Source organism: Mus musculus, chromosome 9 (genome assembly GCF_000001635.26).
Source record: "Mus musculus strain C57BL/6J chromosome 9, GRCm38.p6 C57BL/6J".
Lineage (NCBI taxonomy): Eukaryota > Metazoa > Chordata > Mammalia > Rodentia > Muridae > Mus > Mus musculus.
In genome coordinates, this window is record NC_000075.6 from 48,811,699 (window position 1) to 48,836,591 (window position 24,893).

The following is a 24,893-nucleotide window of genomic DNA, read 5'->3' on the forward strand; positions in this document are numbered from 1 at the left end:
CAAACACAGAAAGAGGATGATTCAGGTAGCCATAAGCCAGTAAGTGGGTATGAGTGCTATTCACAAAAAGCTATTCAGTCCAAATCCTGCTCTCCCAAGGCCCAGGACTGAGTTTGCTCTGCCGTGGAACATCTTTGTAAAGTGATCATGAAAAGGAGCCATGTGTGTGTGGCCAGTTGAATGTCTCCATTCATGACTGAGGGTGTGGTCAGTTCTAAGAGTACCTTCCTAGCATGCACGAAGCATTGGGTTCACAACACAAACTGAGTGTGTTGGTTCACACCTATAATTAGCACTCAGGAGAAGAAAATGGAAGGATCAGGATTCAAGGTTATCCTTGGGTATGTAACAAGTTCAAGGCTAGCCTGGGCTACATGAAAAAAAACCCCTAAGTGTCAGAAAGGTCTAATAGCAATGTTCTCATTCCGTGACATCAGAGCACCTGAGAAAGCTCAGGTCTCCAAAAGGACCCCTTCATCAGCCAGCCCCTCCACTAGACCTATAGGGAAGGTAGGTGACCACAGAGGATCCAGCATCCTGAGCAAGGGTCCAACCCCAACCAGCCACACTTTACAAACCGCAGCAGCCAAAGCACTCCAGGCCTGGCCCCAACTCACTCTCCCTCAGAGGCTCTGTACTCCACACTGGTCCTCCACTCTAGCACGTGACTCCATCCCTGCATCCACTCACAGGACCACATCTCTGCTCCCCCTCCCCACACCCCCTGTTTACAGATGACAACTACAGCCCTAGATATCCTCCAAGGGCCAGCCAGGTACCACCTATTCCAGGAAGCCCTACTAAGTCTCCCATCAGCATGGTGCCCCGACCCCTCTCCTCTGCCCTCCTCAGCTTCACTCATGCAATAGTTGAGCGTGTCCGCAGATACATCAGCACACACCACACGCCCCAGGACACATACAGTTGTCATTTCCTGTCTTGCTGTAGCCTTTAGTTTAGATCTCTTTAGGTCCTCTGCTTCTCTACAGCATGAGCAACCACTTCGCACACAGTAAGTGCTCAATAAAAATGGTTTCTGACTTGAATAGCCACGGCTATGTCCGCCCTCTCCTGGTGATTCTCCAAACAGTTGCCATCCCTGAGTGGACACTTGTTTGGTTTTTTTGTTTGTTTGTTTGGTTAGTTGGTTGTTTGGTTGATTGGTTTTTGAGACAGAGTCTCACTGTGGAGCACTGGGTGGCCTGGAACTCACTACGTAGACCAGGCTGTCCTGGAACTTATAGTGATCCACCTGCCTCTGTCTCCTGAATGCTGGCATTAAAGGTGTGCACCACCATAGCTGGCCGTGGGCAGATCTTGATGAATATTTGAAATGAAATCAGGGAGACAGTAAAGGTGAGAGCCTGGTTCCCCTATACAGGGGAAGAGCCAGGGTCTGTCTGTCTGCCTGCCTGCCCACATGGCACCTGTCCCTTCTCCTTCCCAGCATTACCTCCTCTGTCTAACTGCTACCCGGGAATCTTCCAGCTGGCCCCAGATCTTTATAGCAAGCTCTAGAGCCTTCTTCCAGGTCCTGAGATCCCTCTAAATAATGGATTTCTCAGCCCTAATTAATGCAAGGAAAAGGGATGGCATACGTTACATTTCTCAGTCGCTCTAACTCACAGCCAGCCTGTACACTTTGAGGGAAGGGCAGCCTCAAGCTAAAGGGTCAGATAAGCTAAAATCAATAGGAGTCACTGCCTCTGGATCCTTTAAATCGCCACTCTCCTGTCCCTGCCCATCCCTGAGCCAGAACCCTATGATGGACACAAAGCAACCTCCAACGAAAAGGACCTTCCATTCACGCTAATGGGAACAAACAGAACATACCTACCCTTTCTGGGAGAAAAAAAAATATCACCTCCACCTTGGGGATCAATCAGACAGCTCGGAAATAACCAAGCGCACACAGTACAAATAACAGGAAAGAGACGCTCAGAGGAGAGCATTATTAATGCAAGCCTAATGTGTTAAACAATGAAGGTGAGAACCTGGTTCACTTCTAAACTGGGCAAATCCATGTGGTTAGGCCACGGAATATAACCACCCCGATGTGATCAGAGCAGGAGAGCAGGGATGTAAAAGTTTTACAAATTCAGACACTCACAAGAGGGTTGTGAGAATAACAACGGGAGTTGAAATCATGGTTTAAGGGAAACCATGGCCCGGATAGGAAAGACACAAATACAGAATACAGCCAGGGGCTTCAGCCTGGTCTCTGCGGCCCCTTCCCTGGAAGCATTGCTAGGGAGCATCAAGAACCCTGGAAATAGAGCAAGGTGCTTAGAGACCCACAAAGCCTCTCTGATGGGGGACATGGAGCAGGTGACAAACTGACAAAAAGGTGACCACCTCAGTCAGGTTCAGCCAGTGGCCAGCTGATGAAACTGAACACAGAAGAAGCCGAGGGTCTGGCTCTGGCTCTCCTATAAAGGCAAAGGACACATGCTGGAGTCCACCAATGCATCCAGGGATGAAGGGAGGGAGGGAACAGCAACACAGCCCCCTCTGCTGCTCCTGCAAGCATCTGCTGGCTTCTAGAAACTTCAGCCATGCTTCCTTCCCAGTCAAAGCTCCTGAGTTACAAGGACCCAGGGCCCAGAGGACTTTCAGCTTGCAACATTCATTTTATTTTATGCTAAAATGAAATGGGAGATGCCCAGACAAACTGTGTCCCCCCCTTTTGGGTGCTCATACACGTGCGTGTGCGCTCTCTGCGCTCTCTCTCTCTCTCTCTCTCTCTCTCTCTCTCTCTCTCTCTCTCTCTCTCTCTCTTTCTCTCTCTCTCTCTTTCTCTCCCTCTCTCCATCAACCATCAACATCAAAAAAGACAAAGAAGAGAACCTTGCCAGCCCTGTGGGCCAGGCCTCCACGCTGCAGGCAGTCTATATGAGCTTCCTTTATCCAACCACAAAAAGGCCCCCGCAAGTCGGCAAGGGGGCCTGGGCGCTGCCAAGCCAGCCGCCCCTCCGTTGAGGTTAGCAGTTACCCAGGGGCCAGATCCATCGGGCAAACAGCCCACGGCTCTCATTACACAACGGGGGCCCTTATCTCCCCTGGCCACTGTCGGTTTGCAGACATTGCATGGTGTGACAACCACAGCCCGGAACGGGCTGTGACAGATAGCCTCCAGCTCTGCCCCACTGTCAGTGTAGGCGAGAAGCAAGGCTTGACCGTTAGTCTAACTTTGGGCCATCACATTGCTACTAAAAAAGAAGATCGGTAGCAGTCTGGGACCCGCGTCACAGTGTCATTTCTCTGATCCTGCAGGCTGAAGCCCCTCTTTCTCAGAGCTCCTTGGCTCTCTGCCTTCAGAGATGAGGTGGTGTAGGGTTATTTCGTCTTTCACTGGTGGAGTGTCAGATAGGAGAGGAACTCTCTTTAGGGACCATTAGTTACCCTCAAAACTCCTTCTCAGGCCAACTCTAAAAGATAGGGGGAAAGCTGGGGACAGTAAAAGGCATACCCGGTGGAGGTGACAATCAGTATGGGCTCTTCTAGCCAGGGTCCTTCTCAGAACACCTCCCAAGGTCCCAGTCATCCCAGGATATAGCCCAAACTGAGCAACCGTTACATTTGCTGATCAATTACACTGCTCCCTGCGCTGTGTGTTGAAGTTAAGGACATAAACTGAGCCGGGCATGGTGGCACACGCCTTTAATCCCAGCACTCAGGAGGCAGAGGCAGGCGGATTTCTGGGTTCGAGGCCAGCCTGGTGTACAAAGTGAGTTCCAGGACAGCCAGGGCTATACAGAGAAACCCTGTCTCGAAAACAAAACAAAACAAAACAAAACAAAACAAAACAAAACAAAACAAACAAACAAAAAAAGACATAAGCTGAAATCCTCAGAATTCTCCACTGACACTTTTGGATTTAGTATCTACAAGGGTCAGATTTTGAACCTGGGTTTACTGAGTGTCCAGGGGGTTTCCTCTGATACCCTCTTCATTCTCTGCCTTCTTTAGGCCTGGTCCAACATTTAGGGCAGCCCCAAGGAATACCAACCCACAAACACACACCCCAACATGGATGATGACCCTGGGCCCTGGCAGATGAGAGATTTTTCTACTGTCTCCTGGGTCTGACCACATATTCCCACTTTTCATCTTTAAATCCTACTTTGGGATGCCAAATGTGACAGTACAAGCCTTTAACCCAACAATCGGGAGGCAGAGGCAGGCAGAGTTCAAGGACAACCTGGTCTACAGAGTGAGTTCCAGGACTGACATCCAGGGCTACACAGAGAAACCATGTCTCTGGACAAAACAAACAAACAAACAAACAAACAAAAAACACATCCTACTTTGGGGTTTGAAGAGGTAGTTGAGACAGAGTTAGACTCAGTAGCTCAGGTCTCCTCCCACCTTAACTCCCAAATGCTGGGATTACAGGTGTGAGCCACCATACCCTGAATTCAACTTGTCCTTCAACAACCCACTCAACTGCCACTCTCTCCAGAATTCTGGGACTGCCTCTCTTTTACCATACCACAGTTACTGGGTAGGGTTACCGGGTGAAATGTTTCTCACCATAAGCAAGACCCCACGGGACTTTGTTGCAAGGTCCACCTCAGTGATAATTACAAATGAACTCAGTGCATTTTGACTAAAGCATCTCCAGTGCGAAGGGAAGCTGACTCATCTAGCTATACATGGCTCTCCTGTGTGGTCCTTCCGTTACCTTCCACTCCATTGCAGACGCCAACACATACTCTCTAAGTACTTTTATTTTTGGTTTTTCGAGACAGGGTTTCTCTGGGTCACCCTGGCTGTCCTGGAACTCGCTCTGTAGATCAGGCTCAAACTCACAGAGATCCACCTGCCTCTGCCTCGAGTGTTGGTATTAAAGGCGTGTGCCGCCACCAACCATCGTCTCCAAATACTTTTTAACTCTGCTCAAATTCTAAGCTCTAGGGCAAGACCCAAGTCTTAGCAGTCTTTGCATCTCAACCCCCACCCCACCCCAACACAGATAGTCCCCTCACCAACGATAGACTTGACAGACATTTGACAACTCAGATTGACAGAAAAGAGGCTGGGAGTTCGGGGAGGGGGAAGGGGCAAACTCAAGTCCCTATGCCAAAACACACCTGACCCCTGCTCAGTGACAAAGGTTTGAAATAGTTCTCAAGTCAGATTCTAGTAAGGAGGAAGTGGGAAGCAGGCCTGGGCAGGCCCTGATATGGCTGGAAAGAAGGAATTCAAGGGGACAGAGAGTGACAGCCCTGCTTTCTAGTCCTAGTCTGCCCGACAGCTTGCTATGTGGTCTTTGGCAAATCACAGAGCCTCCCTAGAACTTAGTAACTCCTCCTGAAACAAACGTTTTGAAATAAAAGCTCCAAAAGACCTTGTCAACTCTTACATGCTCTCATGATTCTTAGTCACCCCAAACACCTGAACGATGTCCATGTAAAGCAGGAACTGTGCCTTCCTCCGCAGGAAGCAAGAACAGGGACAGGGATGAGGCAGAGTCTAACCCCTCCCCCACCGCGCCAGCCACTCTCTAACCCTCCAGAGACACAGGTGAACCACAGCAAGGGAGTCAGCACTCCTCTGGAACCTGAAGAGGGATCTGAGGGCAGCCGAGGACAGAGGGCAGAACTGGAAGGAGATTTTCAATACCCAGCTTCCCTCAGGCTGAACTCTAACTCTCCCCCCCCCCTCCACCCCCCACTCGCACACATGTACACTTTCACAGATCCAGTTTAGGAGTGTTCAAATTAGCACAACCTGCCCTGAAATACTGCACAAAACACACAGTAAGCATTTTGCTTGTTTTTATGTCATCGATGGTTTCAATGGGTGACTCACCCTTCCGCTTTAGCACTCTGTGCTCATGGGGTTTACTATAAATAATGCAAGGGAGGGCGCACAGGCTGAGCCTGGGCCCTGCCCAGCCGGACTGCTAGGTCACTGCAGTGAGACAGAACCACCAGCCTAAGGTGTGTTCAGAGGGGCTGCTTCCCACCACTGCAGACAGGAAGCAAACGGCCCCCATCCCGACTTCGGAACACTGTTAGGAAAGGGAACTGAGACCCCCACATAGAGTTTGTGCTGGGTACCAGCCTAGAATTTGAACACATGTGCTCCTTGGCCTTCTAGAACCTTCCCAGAAGGCTCAACCAGGATTCAAAACCAGGCTCTGAACCTGCCTTAGGTATTACCTTAGTTACATCTTAGTCCATTCTTCTCAACTCTGATCTTTATTTGGTGATGCCCAAGTTGCAGGTAGGGGTGCGGGGGGGGGGGGTTCTGTCTGTCTGTTTCTGTGTGTCTGTCTGTGTAGCTGTGCGTGTCTGGGGTCGTGTGTGTGAGTGGGGGAGGTGATTCCATGTGACTTCCCAGGAACCCAAACTCACAGGAGGCTGAACCACAACCACAGAAACACTACAGTAATCAGAGGGGTCTTAGCCAGAGCTCGTCCACTCCCTAAGCTGGGAAGTGAAGTCAGTATTTACAGGGGTTGAGCCCCTCCCAAATCCTGCCTTCCCAGGATGGCCCCCCACCACAGTGTTCACCACTCACAAAATTCCCAAGAGTCATCAATTCCCAAAGTCTAAGCTAACCCTCCCCAAGGCAAGGCAAAAGAATACAGTGTAGACTTCAAGTCCTCTGGATGTCCCAAACATCAGTAGTGGTGGCAGCAATGCTGGGTTCAAGATACTTTTAGGATAAATATGGTCTCTACAATGCTAGCTTTCTGCAAAGACACCTTTAATTGGTAGACTACTTGATGTGTTTTGCTTGGGGTTTTTTTGTTTGTTTTAGTTTTGGGGTTTTTGTTTTGGTTCGGTCTTTGGTTTGGGGGGGTTGTTTGTTTCTTATTTTGGGAGATTTTGTTTTTGTTTTTGAGGCAAGATCTAAAGTAGCCCAGGCTGGCCTCAAACTCACTATGCCACCTGAGGCAGAGTGTGAGCTTCTTATCTTTCTTCCTCCACATCCCACCTGCTAGGACTTCAGCCATGCACCACTGAACTAGGGTTTATGGAGAGCTGAGGGTCGAACCCAGGGCCCCATGTGTGCTAGACAATCTTATATAACAGAGCCCTAGCCCCAGGCAAAGCGGGGACCCTTCCATTCCTGATGCACTTCCATGATCCCCTATGACCTCACTCGCTGGCTGCTAGCACAGGGCTGACACCATTCAGTCACAACTCGACTACTTCTTGTCACAGCCTCTTCCTTGGGCCAAAAGAGCAGCATTCAAAAGCTCTATAACTCTAGAGCTCCAGTCCAGCCAGCACCTTCCCCGAGCTGAGGATCTGAAACATAACACATCATCGAGGCCATAGACAAAGAGAGGCTGTGCAGCTTATCCAGATACACCGTTAGCAAATCTTAGTGCCTGGCTTCTCGGCCCTCATACCTCACTCTACAGACGACGCTTTTGTCACCAGCTCAACAGTGACTAAAAAATTAGCACTGCATCACCTTCCAGAAAATGTCTCTTCTGATCCAAGAGCCCAGCACCACCCCCACCCCACGCCACCTCCACCACCACCACCACCCCCACACACACACACACATGCTTGATGCCTGACTCTATCTCTCAATCTCTTGGACTTTGTGCTTCTCAGGCAGTCTGCCTCCACAGATACCCCCTGCTCTAAATAGCCCACTCCGTGATCTGCAAACACCACAAGGATATCAAAACAAAGCTATCAGCTGGGTACCCTGCCTTTAGCAGCCAGTCCAAACTCTTTTGTTTGAGTATCAGGCAGCTTATTGACCAGGTGAGAGGGTCAGAAGTTTCTCCTTTGCCTAGATGCTTCCTGCAAGAGCAGTGGACTGGGGATAGGCACAAGAGCTCAGGCGGACATCATCTTAGTAACTTTTAAGACTGGGAGAAGGGAAGGACAGAAGAGGCAAAAAATGGCCAATACCGCCCCAGTCTGAACACAAAGTTGAGTCTATAATTGTTTCCATGAAGCAGGGGAGAAAGAGGTGAGGGCAGGAAACTGGGACACCACGAGATCAATGCAGCCACCCAAGGGCCACCACAGTCCCCTCCTTCAAGCTCTTCCCCACAACTGCACCCCATCGACAGCCTCCACCCGTCGCTACGCCTAACTCACCACCCCTCACCTGACCCCTACAGTTTATCTTCCCACACGGAGAAAGGTGGCCCTTATCAAGCCATCTAGCTCTAGTAGATTGTTCCAGGGACCACAAGGGTTATCAGTAGAGCCGATGCAGGATGATAAACAGTCACCTCTTATGCAAGCAGCACCAAGAATGCTGGCCACCGGGCAGAAGCAGAGTTCAGGAGAACTTGAGTTGAATGCCCTTCTCCTCCATTCTAATCCTGGGGACCCAGATAACTTGGCAGAAACGGCTCAGGTGGGTCTCCTTTTCTGACCGGGATCTGTGCATGCGTGGGTCCCCCTTCTTGGGTCAAGATTAGTGGTTTCACATGGGACACATAAGTCCTGTCTCTGGCTATAGCTTCACTGTTTGGCATCTTCCAGAGACTTTTGACCGTATGGTTCTGCTGGGCATGGTAGTGCACACCTTTAACCCTGGCACTCAGGCAGGCATGAGTTTCGAGTCATCTCGGTTTACATAGTGAGTCCCAGGACATCTGAAGATATACTCCGTCTGACAGACAGACAGGGGTGGCGGTGGAGTCTCCAAAAGGAGAGGGTTGTGGGTGACACAAAAAAATCCGCTAAAAATAAGGGGGTACAGAGATGGTTCAGTTGGAAAAGTGCTTGCTGTGCAACTGTGGGGATTTGAGTTCTATCACAAGCACTCAAATGGATGTGGTGATGGACCCTTCTAACCCCGGCACTGGGGAGGTGGAATCAGACAGATCCCTAGGGCCTGCTGGACAGTCAATCTGATCATCTAATCAGCCAGTTTCATGCCTTGAGAGACTCTGTCCCCAAAAAATAAAAGTGGAGGGTGCACACGTGCATGCACATATACACATATACACATTCATCTATACCTCTGCACACATGTGCATACATACATAAAAGCATGCATACGTGAGCATGCGCACGCTGACACACACGTTCTGATTGCTAAGATGCAGCCTGCATGACTAGGGTACACTCTCAGGACCTATCTGTGGGACAGAGGCAGTCGGGGCACCAGTGAGGACCTTTTAAAACCCTTCTCATTCCAAGTGTAAACTCAGCAAGGCAAGTGTCTGCAAGTGACAAAAGAATTACACTCGGAAGGACAGAGCAAGCAGTCTCACCCCCAGGGCTGCAGGCTGGGAGGGGGAGAGCGGGAGAATGACACAGTCCAGGGCTGGCCAGAATGAAAGACAGAATGGAAGAGGCTAATTTACACAGGAAGTGAGCACTTACCAGGCCCTTCATCCCAACACACAAAACCCTCGGCCATATCTGGAAGTAATTACACCCAGTTAACATGATCTGCTTGCCACTAAAATTAACTACAAACAGAGATATTTTTCACTTTTGCAACAAGGAATGCCAAGATGTGTTCTGGTCTGCACCCCCCACACACCACTGAATCTGGCTTGGGGAGGTGGTATTTATCTGCAACTTGGCAAAAAGGGAGAGAAAAAAAACCAAACACGTTCTTATAGCTGTCAGGACACAGAAAGTAAAATAAGATAATTATGAAAAAGTGAGTGGTGGCCCCAAACCCACTGTGCTGGAAGCCCTACAGAGCCTGCAGCCAGCACAGGCCCAGTCAGTTTTCCCATAAGGAACTTCAGGTAAAGAAGTGGTTTTAGACTCCTTTGATTTAGCTTCCCACTGCATTTAAGTACCACCTTCAGTCCCTCTGCGAGGGGCGAGGGAATGGATGCAGGGAGGTAGATTCACAAATGTTAGCGCAGCCTTGGTTTAGCAGATCATTTTAAAGGAGGACACTGCGTGTTTCTGACCCCGAGGTGGCCGGTGACTTCCACAACTTTCACCCTCCCCAAGCTGCGCAGGAACTGTTCATGAGATGTGTGTGGTTTTGCTACATAAAGGAAGAAGAAAAGTCTAAGAGGAAGTAAGTTTGCTTCCAGTGTGTGGGCCCTGAAACAGGCTTAGATCTCAGTCTCCAAAACCCTGGGCTTAATGGACTCGACGTGGCTGACCAATATGTTATTTCTCTTTGTCCCCAACCCCACAATCTGAAAAACACTAATTTGTATTTTTTCTGTGAGCTGCCATCAACGAGGCTACAAACAGAGACAGATCCGTGAGGTTCCCAAGGAGGTGTTTGCCTTCGCTGACCCCTCTTTTCTAGGCCACACTCCACAGCCTCCCCTTAAGGTGCAGTATTCCTTTGTCACCAGAGGACTTTAAACCAGCAGTAGTGACCAAGTAGAACATCCACTGGCCAGACAACGCACAAATATCTTTTCTTTAAAAACGAAGCAGGCAGAAAGTTTCCGTTAAGAATGAGGTCAGACGCCACTGTTCTTGGCAAAAAAAAAAAAAAAAAAAAAAAAAAGTCGCATTTAGAAACATTCCCTCAGGCATTGGGGGGGGGGGACACCATGTGACAACCAGAGAGACCTTGCTTTAAGGACTTGGAACTATGAGGGGGCAGAGGGGAGCACATTTGATGTACTGAGAGAAACACGCACACTATTCTTTAACTCTGTTAATCTGACTTCATGAGGGAGACGTTAAAGAGAGGTGCGTGTCCTTTCAAACCAACAGTCCCAGGGCCAGTGAGCACCTGCACTGGGCTACATGTTTGTGTTGTGTGCCCCATGACCCTACTGACCAGGATACCATCTTGCCAAACGGCATGCTCCTAAACTTCCCCCTCCTGACCCAGACACAAGCGTCTGGGAACGCCGCCCTGTCCACACAGCTTGGAGAAGAACCCATCCTCATTTCCAGACACCACGTTTTCTCCGCTCGCCACTGTGCAGCCAACCATTGTGAGAAATCTAGGAGAAAGGGATGGAGCAGGGAGAGGCAGAGACACAGACACAGACAGACACAGACAGACAGACAAAAGACCCTAAAACACTCCCTGCCATTAACAGCCCAATGACATGTGATGTGTCTTCTTTCCCAACTACACACACAGGTGCACACAAGAGCACACTCACAGGCATGCACTCACACGTGCACACAGGTGCACAAACATACACGTGCACATGCACACACCCACAAGGGCTCGCATATGTCTAGATACACATCCTGGGTCTTACTTACTGCATAGCCTCCTAGGCTCAGAAAGGGTTAAGTCACTCTCACTGCATAAATCAAAAGTTCAAGGCTGCACCCACACCACAATGAGCCCCTCTTTACATATGACGAGAAGCAGAGAGAGGCTACAGTCCCAAGCATCCTGAGTGGGTCTCCCAGGCCCGCACAGGTTACACCGCCGAGGTCAGGGTGGAGGACCTTTAGCGGCAACATTCATTTCCTGAACAGGACAAGCCCTCCTGACCATAAAGCTAATAAGAACTTCCTCGCACGGCCGAGCCCCGGCTGACAGGGCGACTTGTCACCGGTCACGCAGGAGGAGAACGCTGGTTCCCATTAGAGGCTTATGATGCCAGGTGCTCCTAATAAGGAGGCCTCAGCGAGAAACAAGAGCCTGCTAAGTCCTGGCTCCAACTCTGGAAGTAATCAGGCCGGGGCTTCAGGGATTAGGGAGGGGCCTTCCTTGAAGAAATGGGGGAGGGGGTGGCCTCTGTAGACCCCAGCAGCCGCTAACCTGCTGAATGGCTTGAATAAATAAATTCCCAACCATCCTTCCATTTCTTTCCCAGTCACCATAAAAGACTCCCCCAAATTAACACTAGTAACGCTCCCACACCCCGTACTCCGGGCTTGATGGATTGCCCAGAGGGCCATTACGTTAGGCCAGATCTGCTTCTCATGATGGCAAGGAGGGTCGTGCCAACAGACCTAATGGCATTAAGATCACAACCTCAGCTAATCCACTTAGCCCAGGAAAGGATGACTTGGGGCTCAGTGGCTCACCTATCAGGCTAGGGTCACAAGGGAAGTGGAAGGTAGGTAGGCAACTCCTTACTCCATCCATGCTACCAGTTAACTCGTGTCATGTATTACCACCCCGTCCTGGGCAAAGATAACGGTTTGATGGAGTGCGGATCTTATTTTTAGCATGTCCGATGGGTGTGCTGTATGTCTTTACAGAGCCCGGGGACTCCTGTTGGCTGTAAAGAACTCGTGCAGGGCTAGAGTTTTTACCTCTTCATCAAAATATCTGTAGCCAGGTCTTTGAGAAATTTCCCCAGCAATGCTGTGCTGTTTCAGAAGTCCTTCCTCTTACCTAACTTGGATCCTTCCTCTGGTAATGCCGAACACGATCTAGGCACACTGAGGAGAATCAGGCCTCAGGGTCAGAGTGGAACGTGATTTCAGAACTGAGATTCAGACAGGATTGGGGGAGTTTTAGCCAAAGTTTCCATGCCGACAAGAAAGGGCTGGAGCCCCTCCCCACAGCTGCAGAGTTAAGCTTCGCATAGGCAAAACCCAAGCATAGGTTTTTTTTTTTTTTTTTTCAGACTGAGCCAGCATAATAAGGACGCAGGGGCTTTTAAGGGGAAACAGTAGAAAGGGGGTTTTCTGATTCTGCTGGCATGAAATTAACAATGCAGAATTTTTATTTTTGAAAACGGGTTTCTTTTTCTCTCCCTTCTCTGGTTTTCTGTTTTCTAGTCAGCATAAAAAGGTTCTATCTCTAGAGGCCAGTTGCTCTGTCAGTAAGATGTGGCATGGGGCTTCCTGGATCTGTGTGGTCTGGGCCCCTGAACACCTATCGACTATGCCATTTGCAGGTGACTGGCCTGGGAAGTGACCAGGAGAAATGAGAGGCCAGAGCTGGACCCTCAGCTTTAGGGAAAGTGGGTCCTAGCATCCTTTGCTGCTTACCATAGGCAAGTCCGCTAACCTCTTGGGCTTTCCTTGGCCGTCGGGAATGTGAGACTAACACTGCCCTAACAGGCCAGCTAGGAGCTAAACACAGCACTCAGCTCAGAAGCTGACATGTGACAACCATCCAACACTGTCCCTGGACCACTATGGGAAGGATGCCTAGGGAGAGAGCTCTCAGCACCTAGTGTTCCTTCGTGTGAGCCCAGCCCAAGACTGCCCGTAGTAAGGCAGTCTGTGTGCTGACTACCCCTCCACCAGAGAGCCCCACACACTGAGCCCTATGCACGCAGAGTGTAGGACGTCTGTGCTCTGCATTTGGGCCTGACATTTGGGCAGCACTGCCCAGCTACATCTAAAGAACTGGCATGGCCCACAAGGCCCGGGGTCAATGGGACAAAGTGTACCCGGACACCAGAGTGTATCAGTCTACTTCCCAGGAAAAACAGAGGTGCACTCGGTCAGTCACCACCCAACACACACACACACACACACCCCATAGCAGTTTTACAGTACTGAAGGCATGGACGACAGACAGACCCTCCGGGAAGCAAGGGTTGGAATGGCACAGCAAGCCATGAACCTGTACTGCAAGCTTGTTCTTCTATACAATAGCAATGGCTTCCAAATGGCAGACACCTATGGAGCGCATGCATTGTGCATTTCCATGCACGGCAAATATTTACACGTTGCTCCTTATAATGACCCCCTGAGTAGGTCCTGTTATCCGCATTTTATAAATGAACAGACAAGCCTGGAGAGGTTAACTACCACAACCCCAGTCACACAGCCAATACATGATAAAATCAGCCTTGTGACACAGAGTCAGTACAAGCACATTCACTATGTATAAGGCACCGTGTTGGAGGTAGACACTCTACCAAAATAACTAGAGAAGCGCCACCCGCCTCACCTAAGATGCCAAACGGAACTTTTATTTATCGTGGAACATTCCAGAGCCCTCTCTTCACCTCTCATCTTCATTTAGCAAGACTCTTAAGTCTTACACTTTCAAGACTCTTAAGTCTTACACTTTAACTCTCAGTTGTATGTTTTAAAGTCATCTCGTGCACACACACACAAGCACACACACAGGCACACTCCCAAGCACAAACACGGGCACACACACATAGTAATTGGAAATGCTTTCCTTCCAAATTAGCAAGAAATCAAAAGTAGAGTCTGAGCTTAGCCATTTAGGATAAGATGGCTTTAAAGAGCTGTTAGGATTTTCCTACAACATGCAGGTCTACAAAAGTCAAGAGTTCATTCCAGATCTCATCTAGCTAAGTAACCCTGAGCAGGTTTAAAAAGTGGAAAAAAAAACCCACAAATCAACAAGCTGAGCATGGTGGCACATGCCTTTAATCCCATAATTTAGGGGGCAGAGGCAGGAATATCTCTGTGAGTTTAAGGCCAGCCTGGTCTACAAAATGAGTTTTAGGACAGCCAAGGGTATACAGTGAGACCCTGCCTGTCTAAAAATAAATGAATGAATGAATGAATGATAGATAAATTCAAAAACCACAAGTCAATGCAGACAGACAGAAATCAAACTAACCCTACCTTGGCTGTCTGATCCCACAATGAGGAATCTAAAACCATGGAATAAAATACGATTCACCAGCAAAGTACTCTTAAAAAGAAAGCTCAGGATGGAAAGGGGGTCACAACACATGTAACTCAGAGCTTTGGCCTCCAACACAGCGGGACACACCCTGGCAAACCATCTTACTCCCTTACATAGCCCCAGACCTCTCCAAAAGACCAGGTTTCCAGGAGCCCAGGAAGTTAGTTACAGAATCATGCATCACCCCAAAAGGATACTTCCTGGAAACAGAAACGGGCTTGAACAGGACTGGGGTGAATCTGTGAATGACATAGCAGCTGTAAATAGCTACTAAGCAAAGCCTGGAGACACCTGACCTTTAGAACTGACGTCAAGGAAGATGGCTGAAGCCTCCAACCCTGGCAGTTTAGGGATGGTGCTGGTACCTAAAGACTAGGTCAGGTGGAGCTGAGCCAGAACAGCACCGTGCATGTGCTTATAAGGACTGCTGCAGTGTGCCCAAGGCTCATGAACAAGATGGCAAGTAGAGAGCCTGGCCTTGACCATTTATAGCTGTGTGGCTACCAGCAAGTCACTTCCTCCATTCACCATTTTCCTTATCTCTAAGTTGGGGCGGGGCTTGATATTAGCCCACGATCCCTTACCCCCGCCCCCCCCAGGCACTTCAGAAATCAGAACTATGCAAATGTTAGCCTTATCGGGACCTGTGTTTACCAGCTCCAGTGGCATCTAGGGCAGCACTCTGTAATCAAACACATTAATATTTTTGCAGCCAAACATATGAATATGCAAAATAAAGCAGGCTAAATATAGCCCCGCATCAGCTTTTGCCACTAAACGAGTTTGCTACAAACTTACACAAAACCTTTTAGCTTTCAGAGCCTCTCCGACTTTGTAATCACAGAGCCTGGATTGCCAGCCCCACCCCCTCCTTCAGAAGGGTGAGGAGAAAGTCTGTCAATAGAGCATCACATATTATTAATGTGGCTGCTGTGGCTCTCCACAGCTTACCCTGTTCCAAACCGGAACTTGGTGCTACCTCAGAGGTGCCTGGAAGTCAGGCATGAGAGCTCAGATCTCGTACCTGGGATGCTGAGGCAGGAGGACCACCAGGAGTTCAAAGGCCACAGTGTGGGGAGGGAGGGAGGGAGGGAGGGAGGGAGGGAGGGAGGGAGGGAGGGAGGGAGGGAGGGAGGGAGGGAGGGAGGGAGGGAGGGATGTTCAGTTGCAAGAGCACTTTCCTAGCATACACAAAGTCCTGGATCTGACCCTCAGCACCACTTAAAACTAGCCATGGTGGTGCACACCTGAGATTCCCAGCACGCAGGAGGCGGAAACAGAAGGATCTGAAGTTCAAAAAAAAAATGTCATCCTCAGATATATCGTGAATTCAAAGCTAACTGGGGTACACTAGATCTTCTCTCAAATCAAACTGTTAATGGCCATAGGACCCTCACTGAAAACAGCGTCTGCCATGTGAGCAAGGCCAAGCTGAGCAAACAGAGCCCCAACATCCCAGCCAGGATGGGTTATAACATGGCTCGTATGTCCTAAAGCAGGCCCCAGAAAGTTTTTGGGTAGGGCTCTACCACAAGTGGGTTCAGGAAGCCAGCCAAGACCACCCCTTGGTGTCTGAACCTCCCTTCCAGAACTAAGTAAGAGTGGCAGAGCCACTGAGCAGTCCTGAGGGTTGGTCAGTATTTGATATAACAGAGAATCCTATAGAAGATCCAGGCCTCGCTCTGATTCTATAGCACCAAAGGACCAGAATGCAATCAAAGCTGTCCTGGGAGTTAGGCAGACACAACCATAAACGAGGACTGGGTCTCCACACGGCTCAACACCGCTGCTCGTGTAATGTTACTGACAACTGGGTAAGTTGGGTAGGGTCAGGAGCATCTCAGGATCAGGTGAGCTGGATCCTAGACCACACCCAAACCAATAACTGATCCAGTTTTTCAGAGAAAAAAAAGACAGAAGAGTCCCGTCTTCCAGAAGCCTGACAGGGTCCCCTCTCTATACACTGTCCTTTTATTATGGCTTACTGGGAAAGACCCGGGGGTCCAAAAATTGGAGAGGATTGCTGCTCAACTGTGTCTTCTCACTGGCTAGCTTCCTTCAGGTTCTGTCACTTAGTAAGTCCATTAGATTTATCCAAGTGGTGCTTGTGTCTGATATTCCCTCCCTCCCATCCATCCATCCATCCATCCATCCTTCCTTATTTCTTTGATATCCTGCCATTTGATCCAGGGATCATGACACACAACTCCCCCCACAAGGTTTCATTACCCCTCTGTCCAGTCAAGAGGTGTTCCCCTCAGGGTACCCCAGGTTGGGATCAAGTTATGGAGAAACCTATGGCTGTAATTCAATAACCAACAAGCCCCTTCCTGCCTTGCTTCTCTGTACCCTGCCCTTTCTTCTTCCCCGAGCAAGAATAAATGCCAGATGCTTCATCTGCACCAACACGCTAACCTGATGGCTTTAAATAAAGTGAACTTTGCAGCCTGTACCCTATCATAGACCTCCCTGTCAGGATCCTGGCCAAGTCCATGGCTTTCTGGCATCTGATTTTTCAATCTTGCCTTTCTGTTTGCTCTCGTGGCTGTGATGACTATTCTTCCACTGAACATGTCTCAGATTGATGCTAGGTGCGAGGGGGGTGAGGCACAGAACAGTGGGAAATGGGGAGGTGGTACATTAATCCAAGCGCCTGGAGGGAGGACGGCAAAGGCCTCCCACGAAGTACATCTATCCAAGGGTAGCCAGGGCTGCATACTCGGAGAAATATCTTCTCCCTCTCCTGATGTCCTCGGACCTCAGAGCTTATCATGGAGGGGTCTGGCACCAGATCTAGCTGCTCAGGGTGAAGGACTCACTTCCACTCTCAGTCAAAAGCACATGGCGTGGCAGCAAGAACTCCAGAATCAAGCCTCACTGTTACAAGCTAATGAGGACAGGGACATAGTCTACATCACCTCACACGGGCTCCAACACACAGGAATGCTCGGAACCTCATACACGAGGGCCCAGAGCCAATGGTGAGATACAGGAATAAGGCTGGAATAAAATGAAGGACACAGAGGCAGTTCTTCACTTTCATGGTAACTAGATGGTGGCCACAGCCCCAGTGACTTTGGGTGTCACTTCGGTCAACATCAACCCTTAAACTGAGCTCAGAGAGCTCTAGGAACACCTACAGATGCTCACCCCTGCACGTGTCCGCTCAGACACAGCTCAGCCAACCCTCATTTCTTTCCATTAGGGACCCATCACAGGAGAACCCAGAACTCTCGGGACAGTTACATCTTTTGTGGCCTTCTTGAGTACAAAGAAAACTACGTACATGGACTCATTGAAAATTCTTGATTCTGTAAGGAAGGCTTGGGAGATTTATGACCCAGAAAAAGGCCAGTCATGTGGTACACAACCTTAACCCAGCACTTAAGAGCAGGAAGCAGGTGGGCCTCTGTGAGGTCAAGACTAGCCTAGTCTACATAGCCAGTTCCAGGCTAGCTAGGGCTATGGAGTAAGACCTTGTCCCAAGCAGATAAGTTAAATTTTCTTTTAAAAAATCAGATAAAAAACACTTTATTTGTGAGTGTGTGTGTGTGTGTGTGTGTGTGTGTGTGTGTGTGTGTGTGTGTGTGTGTGTGCTTGTGGGAGCCAGAAATCTTCTTCAATCATTCTTCACATCCATATATATATATGTACATGTATATATACATGTATGTATATATGTATACACACATGTGTATATACATACACACATATATATACAGATATATGTATGTGTATGTATGTGTATATATGTACACGTACACACATATATATATACATATATGTGTGTATGTACATATATACACATACATACACATATACATGTGTGTGTGTGTGTGTGTGTGTGTGTGTGTGTGTGTGTATGATGAGATCTCTTGTTGCGCCTGGAGCTTGTGAATTTGGCTGACTGGCCACAGTTCCAGGATTCCAGTCTATCTCCACCTCCCCTGGGCTATGATTGCAGCTGCATTTTGCTGAATTTGGGTTTTTTTTTTTTTGGTGTTGTTGGAATGCATGGCTTTTTACATATGCAGGTCCTCACATTTGCATAGCAAGCACTTTAACAACAGAGCTCTCTCTACCCCCCACACACACACCCAAAAACTGACCTTAAAAAGTGACTTTCCATATTACCCCCCTTTTCACAGCACATTCACATCCGGAATGATAGACCTATCTGGTCAAGGTTCAGGGGGGTGTTTCCTCTTAAGAAAAGCAAGAGCAAAAAACAAGCACAATTTCATCAGTCTATTTTTTGAGCAGCTCAAGTCCTAAGAAGACACATATCCGCAGTTGTTATTTTCTGTACTCTCTGGAAAAAGAAATGTTTACTTTTTTAGCTGAGTACCACTTTCCATAAGGTACAGCTCAGCTCGGCCGGTCAGGAAGCTTCCGGAGCACGCTGCGGGTAGAGGTGATTATATCGGTTTCCCACCCCCTCAAGTTCCCCCACCTAAATAAGCAACAGGAATGGAGGAGGAGGAAGAGTGCACACAAAGGTGGAAAATCCACCCAAGGTCAGCAAATCAGCCAGCCGGAAGTTGTGTAAAAAGTTAGCATCCATAACAACAGAAAACCAGATTTGTGGGCGCAACTGGTCCGACTCAGGGACGCGGGGCGAAAATGATGGGCTTGTAGTTTATGGCAAACAGAAAAGGCAAGCCCACTGCTAACTCCCTTCTCTTGGGCCAGTGCTCCCCAACCTGTTGTGCAGGAAGGATCTTCTTCATTGGGTAGCTACAAGGAACCATCACTCACAGGATGTCTTACTTTGCATCTTCCTGCCTTCGTAGAACTCAGCCGCAGCATTTTCCCTGTGTCTTACTAAAAGAAACACAACCTACCTCTGGGGGATATTGTAACAGAGGTGCAATTCCAGGTGAAGCACCTGTCCTAAACCAAACATATCACAAGAACTCAAAAGTGGGAAGGGCGTTGCAAAGATGAAGCCAGAAGCCAGAGGGCTAGCCTTTATGATAAGAGATGGCATGAGAAGAGGCTATATAGGCTGTAAGACCAAAACTCTTCTCCTTAAATTTAACTAAAGCTTTCTCTGCCTCACAATGTGCCTGCCAAAAGAGACACTTGAGACCTATGGGTACATACAGGACTTAAACGATCCCCAACCCCTGCTTTCATCATAGGCTGCCGACAGTGGGCAAAGAAAAAGCTAGACTGATACCATGGCTAGATCCAGATCAGAGGAGACCCTCAGCCTGAACCCCACTTTCTGCCCTTCTTCTCATCACTTTATTATTAAACAGTCACTCTAGGCAAAACAAAAGTGTAGTCCAAACCACAGAAAAACCAGATGGAGGCCCAAAAGCAAAATGGCAAGGAGGGCCTACAGGCTGACCCCAAGAGTTCCCTGATGTTACCAGCTAGACACCATTTCTCCTCACTGTCCTCTGAAAATAACCGTGCCCGCCTATGCCTCAATAATGAGAAGAATGGTTCGGTGTGGTTTTTCAAAGAGCACAAAGGAGTCAAGTCCCCAGATTCAGGATGGTCCTGGCATAAAGAAACGCTATGCAAGCCAGAGCATGGTTGCAGGGCTACTGCGGCAGGGGCTTACCTGTGCTGCTCCACTGCCTCGTTGTCCGGAAGCTCGACCCCACACACGCTGCACTGCTCCCCCAGAGGGCGGCTCTCAGCCTTCATGCCCACAGCCAGCTCCCCCAGCTTGCTGAACAGCTCCCTCTGGATGAAGCCCTGAGGCAGCAGACCCCCGTAGGTGCTGAAGTCCATGGAGACTGCCAGGGCAGGTTGCACATGGAGACCGGACGTCACTGAAGACGGCATGCTCAACACAGCATCGGCCTTGTGGTTGGGCAGCACCGAGTAGATACCCAAATGCTTCTCCACTGGGGGTGCCAGGGGCTCCTGCCGCCCAGGGGGTCCCTGGCCAGCTTCAACAGGAGGCGAGAGCTGCTCACCACTCTCCTCTCTCCCATAATGCAGCTCTCTGGCACTAGTGATGACACTGCCTCGAGTCGGGGTCCCAGGCCCCTCTTTGCTCCTCTCTTCAAGCTTGTCCCCCATCCCTCCTGAGATGCTAGACTCAGCTGCCCCAGGGCTGTCCTGGCCAGGGGCTTCATCTACCTGCATCATTTCCATCTTCACCTCAGCCACCCCAGGGTGTCGCCCACCCCCTGCCAGTGTGGGCTCCTCAGGCCCTGCAGGTGGCTGAAGAGTTCCTTGCAGGAGTGACTGTCCTATACTCATCAAGCTGTCCACGGCTGCCTTGGTAGGACTCATGGCTGAGAGACCGAAAGAGGTGGAGACTGAGGGGCTCTGGTCCACCATGGGCCCAGGGAGGCTCTGTCCAGCCACACTGGCGTAGCCACTCTCCTCGCTGGAATGCTTCGAGATAAAGATGTTCTTGAGGTATCGAGCCTTACGGTCCTCTTCTTCTTCGCCCCCACCGTCAGCCATGGTGGCCTCTGTGTCATTGTCATCAGATGCCTGGATGGTCTCCAGGATCTTCAGGCACTGCTCCTCCAGGTATTCGATCTCTAAAATCTCAGCTGCATACAGCAGGTCATCCAGGTCCTCCGCCTTGGCTTGCAGTGTGGCCGTGTAGGCGTACTCCAGGATCTGCTGGAAGGTTTTTGGCGAGAGGAAGTCTAGAGTATAGTGCTGGCTGTTTCGGTGGAAGAGGATCTCAAACATCTTGCTGGTGCAGGCTAGCACCGTCCGGTGGGCATGGAACTCCTGGCTGTCCACCATGATGACCACATCGCACAAAGTCCCAGCCAGTCGCATCTGATTGGCCTTGCACAGCAGCCCCGTGGGGTGGCTAGGGTTCTGCAGCTGGATCATCCCCATCTTTGTCAGATCCATGATGCTCCCCTGGGCTCAGGCATGGGGCTCTCTTTCCTTCTCTGCTCTGCAAGGTGGGGCGGTGTAGATGTCGGGGCCAGCAGAGGGGACTGGAGAAGAAGGGAAGAGAAGACAAAAGGGGTGAGCAAGTGACAACAACTTCCCCAGTGTCCCTTATAATAAAAAGTCAAAGGCTACAGTATGCCTCTACCCCAGAAAGAGGCTTGGTTGCGGGGGAGGGGTAGCAGAAGGTGGGTGGGCTTCCTAGGAAGGTACCATCATCCTTTCCAACACGCTGAGAGGAAAAGGAAGGTTTGCGCTTCCCCACACTCTTTCCCCCACTGCTCTGAAGCACGCATCCATCGGATAAAGCGAAATGATGATTGCAATGAATCCTAGGCATTCTTCGAGCCTGAGAGCAGAGCCTTCCTGGATAAGGCCAGTGTCCACCATGAGGCTCACAAACTTACTTAAAAGTAAGAAGCATTCGGCTTTCCTGTCCACCCCTATGGGCAAGCCCTCATCTTCAATGTTTTTCTAGTTCTGGCTCACTGAGACGGCCTTAGGAGACAACCAGATCTAGCCAGGGCTGTTAAACATGATGGTGGTCCCAGATCTGCTGGCCATGAAGCTGTCTTCTCCTAGTCATCCTAGACATGACTCCTCTCCATCATCCAGTGGTTTCTATGGCCTCTGTCCTTGCACGCTTAAGTCAGGGCTGCACAGGATTGGCAGACCCATACTTAGGCTGTGACAAACACACCACACCGCACCCTCCCCCTCACACCCATCACATCACATTCTACCTTAACTCATTTTTAACTACAAGTTCTTTAAAGCTGCTGTATGTGTCCAAGGTGTGTGTGTGTGTGTGTGTGCGCGCGCGTGTGTGCGCGCGCACGTGTGCACAGGTGTGCACACGCGTGAATGTACACCTACATGCAATTATACAAGATGCTACAGCCTCCTCTTTTACCCACAGCCCACAAGCCCCCCAATGGACAGAATGCTCTAAAATGAGAAAGTGGGTAACACCATAGGAGAGTATGTTCCCAACAGCCTTGAGAGTGCACACCAGACTGGATGCCTCCCAGGTGTTGGCAAGCCCAGCGACAAAGAGAAAAACTGACATTGAATATGGTTCTCTAAGTGACATTGGCACCAGCATCTCTGGGGTGAATTAAGCCCAAAAGAAGGGAAGACAGGGCTGGAACACAAAGGCCTCTCCCAGAAAGTGTTCTGGATGACTGAGAGGCTCCCAACTTTGAACAGCCATTGGGACATAGGCAGAAAGACCTAACGGGATAAGGTCCCAACCTCTGTCTCTCTGTAGCCAACATTTCCCACAGCCTGGGGAAGAGGGTGGAGAGAGCTAGGCTCTCAGCCACTCTTCGCAGAGCTTGCCTTCACCCTCGACAGGAGTCTTAAAGACTCTTAGGTGCAAAACTCATGCGGAAAGAGTTAACAATAGTGGCTGGCCACTCTTATTGCCCACCCTAAAGTGGAAACGGAGGGCATCATCAAGAACGGTGAGATATCCATTCCTCAAAAGCTTCATGAGCACGGTGTGCTTTCGGGAGAGAGATCAGAGATTTGGAGAACTAAGGGGGAGAAGCCAAAATAAAGAAGGTTCGCTGCTCAAAGGAACCTTTTGGGCCTTGAGGGAAATCAAGGTGCCCTATCCCTAACCGGCGGCTCCGCACCCGCGATCCGACCGTCCCTAGGTGCAGCGATCAGCCGATTCTGGGCAAAGCCAGCGCTAACCCGCCAGAGCTCCGAGGATCGATGGTGCAACACACCCCTTGTTCCCAGAGACCCCCGCCGAGACTTGCATAGGACTTTGGCAAACTTGGGAAAGCAACTTTTCCCCAGGAGTCAGGTGCCTGGAAGAAAGGGAACAGAACTAAGAAAGGGGGAAAGCGAAAGAGCCTGGGGAAAGGAGAAGGTCCGAGCGGGCTGGACGCCGCTGCTAGGCCGGCCCGGCAGCGCAACCCCCCCAGGGGAGAAAAGGATGCACAAAAGCCTGGAGGCGAGTGGTGGGAGGCCAAATGAGAAGAGATCTCTGGGTCCTCCACCTTCCACCCAAGATCACGATCCCCGGGAAGTCACCAGCAGGGTCCCCGGCCTCCCGCACCAGCTGCCGGCGTGCCCGAGTCAAACACGCTGGGAGCGTGGCGGGGAGGAGGCGAGCTGGTTGCAGCGGTGCGCTCCTGTGCATTCCGGTGGGGTCCGCAGGCTGGCAGGATCGTGCGCATTTCGAGCGCGTGCGGGAGCGTGCGAGGGGCTGGGCAAGCTTGCAGCGCGCCAGGGTGGGAAAGACATCCCGAATGCATCAGGTGCAGAGCCGGGAACCCACCGTGCGCGGCCGGGAGCGCACAGCGAGCTCCCGCTCCACCGGCCGTTCCCACCGAGAGCCGAGGAGGACTCGGAGCGCCAGAGTCTCTCCGAAGCGTCCCTCTCTCCTTAAAAGAGGGCATCAAGTCCAATCAAAAAAAGAAGAAAAAAATCCCACCACGTTTTCTCTAAAGAAAACAAAACCCGATCGGATACCAGTCCCCTCCCACCCGACCCCCAGGTTCACTCCTTGCTTCCTCCGGGTCTAGCTCCCCAGCTCGCCAGCGAATAAACACAAATAAATAAGACACAATCCTATCTCACGCCAAGCGCACCGGTCCGCATACATATGAGCACCCACAGGCTCTCTGCTCCTCCGCCAGCCCTTGCCTGTACAAAGACACCCAGTCCCCGACTACACGCGCCCGCAGCCCTGGCAGACCTCCCGGCCTGCCACCTCTCACCCGGACCGGACCGTGCCCGGAGAAGAAAGGTTGGTGAGGCAGCTGTGCCCAAGCTGACAGCCTCAGCGCCGCTTTCTAGCTGACCCCCAACGGGCACTGGCGATCGCTGCTGCAGCAGCAACCAGAGAACCCCGCACGAGCCCAGCGGCCGAGTGGCCAAAGCTAGCACCACCCGCCTAAACCTCTCCCGCCCCAGGGCGCCCTGGCGGGAGGCGGTCGCTGGGCGGTGCGAGTCCTTCCCGGGTTTCCTACACACATACACTTACCGCTTACGGAGCCTGGAGCTTGGGGTGGGTGTGCGTGCCTGGGGGGTTAGGGGTGTGCCTGGATCGGGGAAGGGGTGTTGCTGGGGAACTGTTGCTCCGGATCTCACGGCGGCAGCGGCGGCATCGCCCGGCAGTTCGCAGTACCCGCTCTCGTCACCCTTAACTCCTCTCTGCCGCTAGGTTAGCAAATCACCACCGGCTGCGGCGCCTCCGCCGCGTCCCACGTCAACGCCGAGCCCCCTCCCCTGCGAGGCCCCGGCGCCTCTCCATCTTTAGTGCTGGCGGCCGAGCCCGGCTCCCTGCCCACAGCTGCCCCCTCCCCTCCCCCTGGCCGGTCCTGGCCCGCCCACCCCGCCCCACCCCCGCCCTGGCAGAGCCCGTGCGCTCTCCCAGCCCTGCCCTCCCTTCCCGGGCGCTCCCCTCCCTTCCCAGCGCTCGGCGCTCCGGGCTTCTCCTGACATCTAGCTGCTGCCCCGGCGGCAGCGGCTGCTGCTCGTTGGCTAGGTGGAGAGGGCAAAAGGTTGCAAAGGAAGAGGAG

General features: G+C 50.8%; 1 protein-coding gene across 2 annotated transcripts in view; it reads right to left on the reverse strand.

Annotated features, from left to right (window-relative positions):
- The window catches only part of Zbtb16 (zinc finger and BTB domain containing 16), a 184,429-nt gene extending 159,902 nt beyond the window's left edge, over nucleotides 1-24,527 (reverse strand). The window contains exons 1-2 of one of the 2 annotated variants that reach the window (NM_001364543.1): nucleotides 24,356-24,527; nucleotides 20,045-21,401 (exon numbers count right to left, since the gene is read on the reverse strand). In NM_001364543.1, the coding sequence (NP_001351472.1) occupies nucleotides 20,045-21,312 (1,268 nt within the window). In that variant the 5' untranslated portion in view covers nucleotides 21,313-21,401; nucleotides 24,356-24,527. Of the gene's footprint in view, nucleotides 1-20,044; nucleotides 21,402-24,089; nucleotides 24,244-24,355 lie in introns of those variants that run through there. The other variant, NM_001033324.3, reaches the window with a different exon arrangement.
- Between the last annotated feature and the right edge of the window lie 366 nt (nucleotides 24,528-24,893).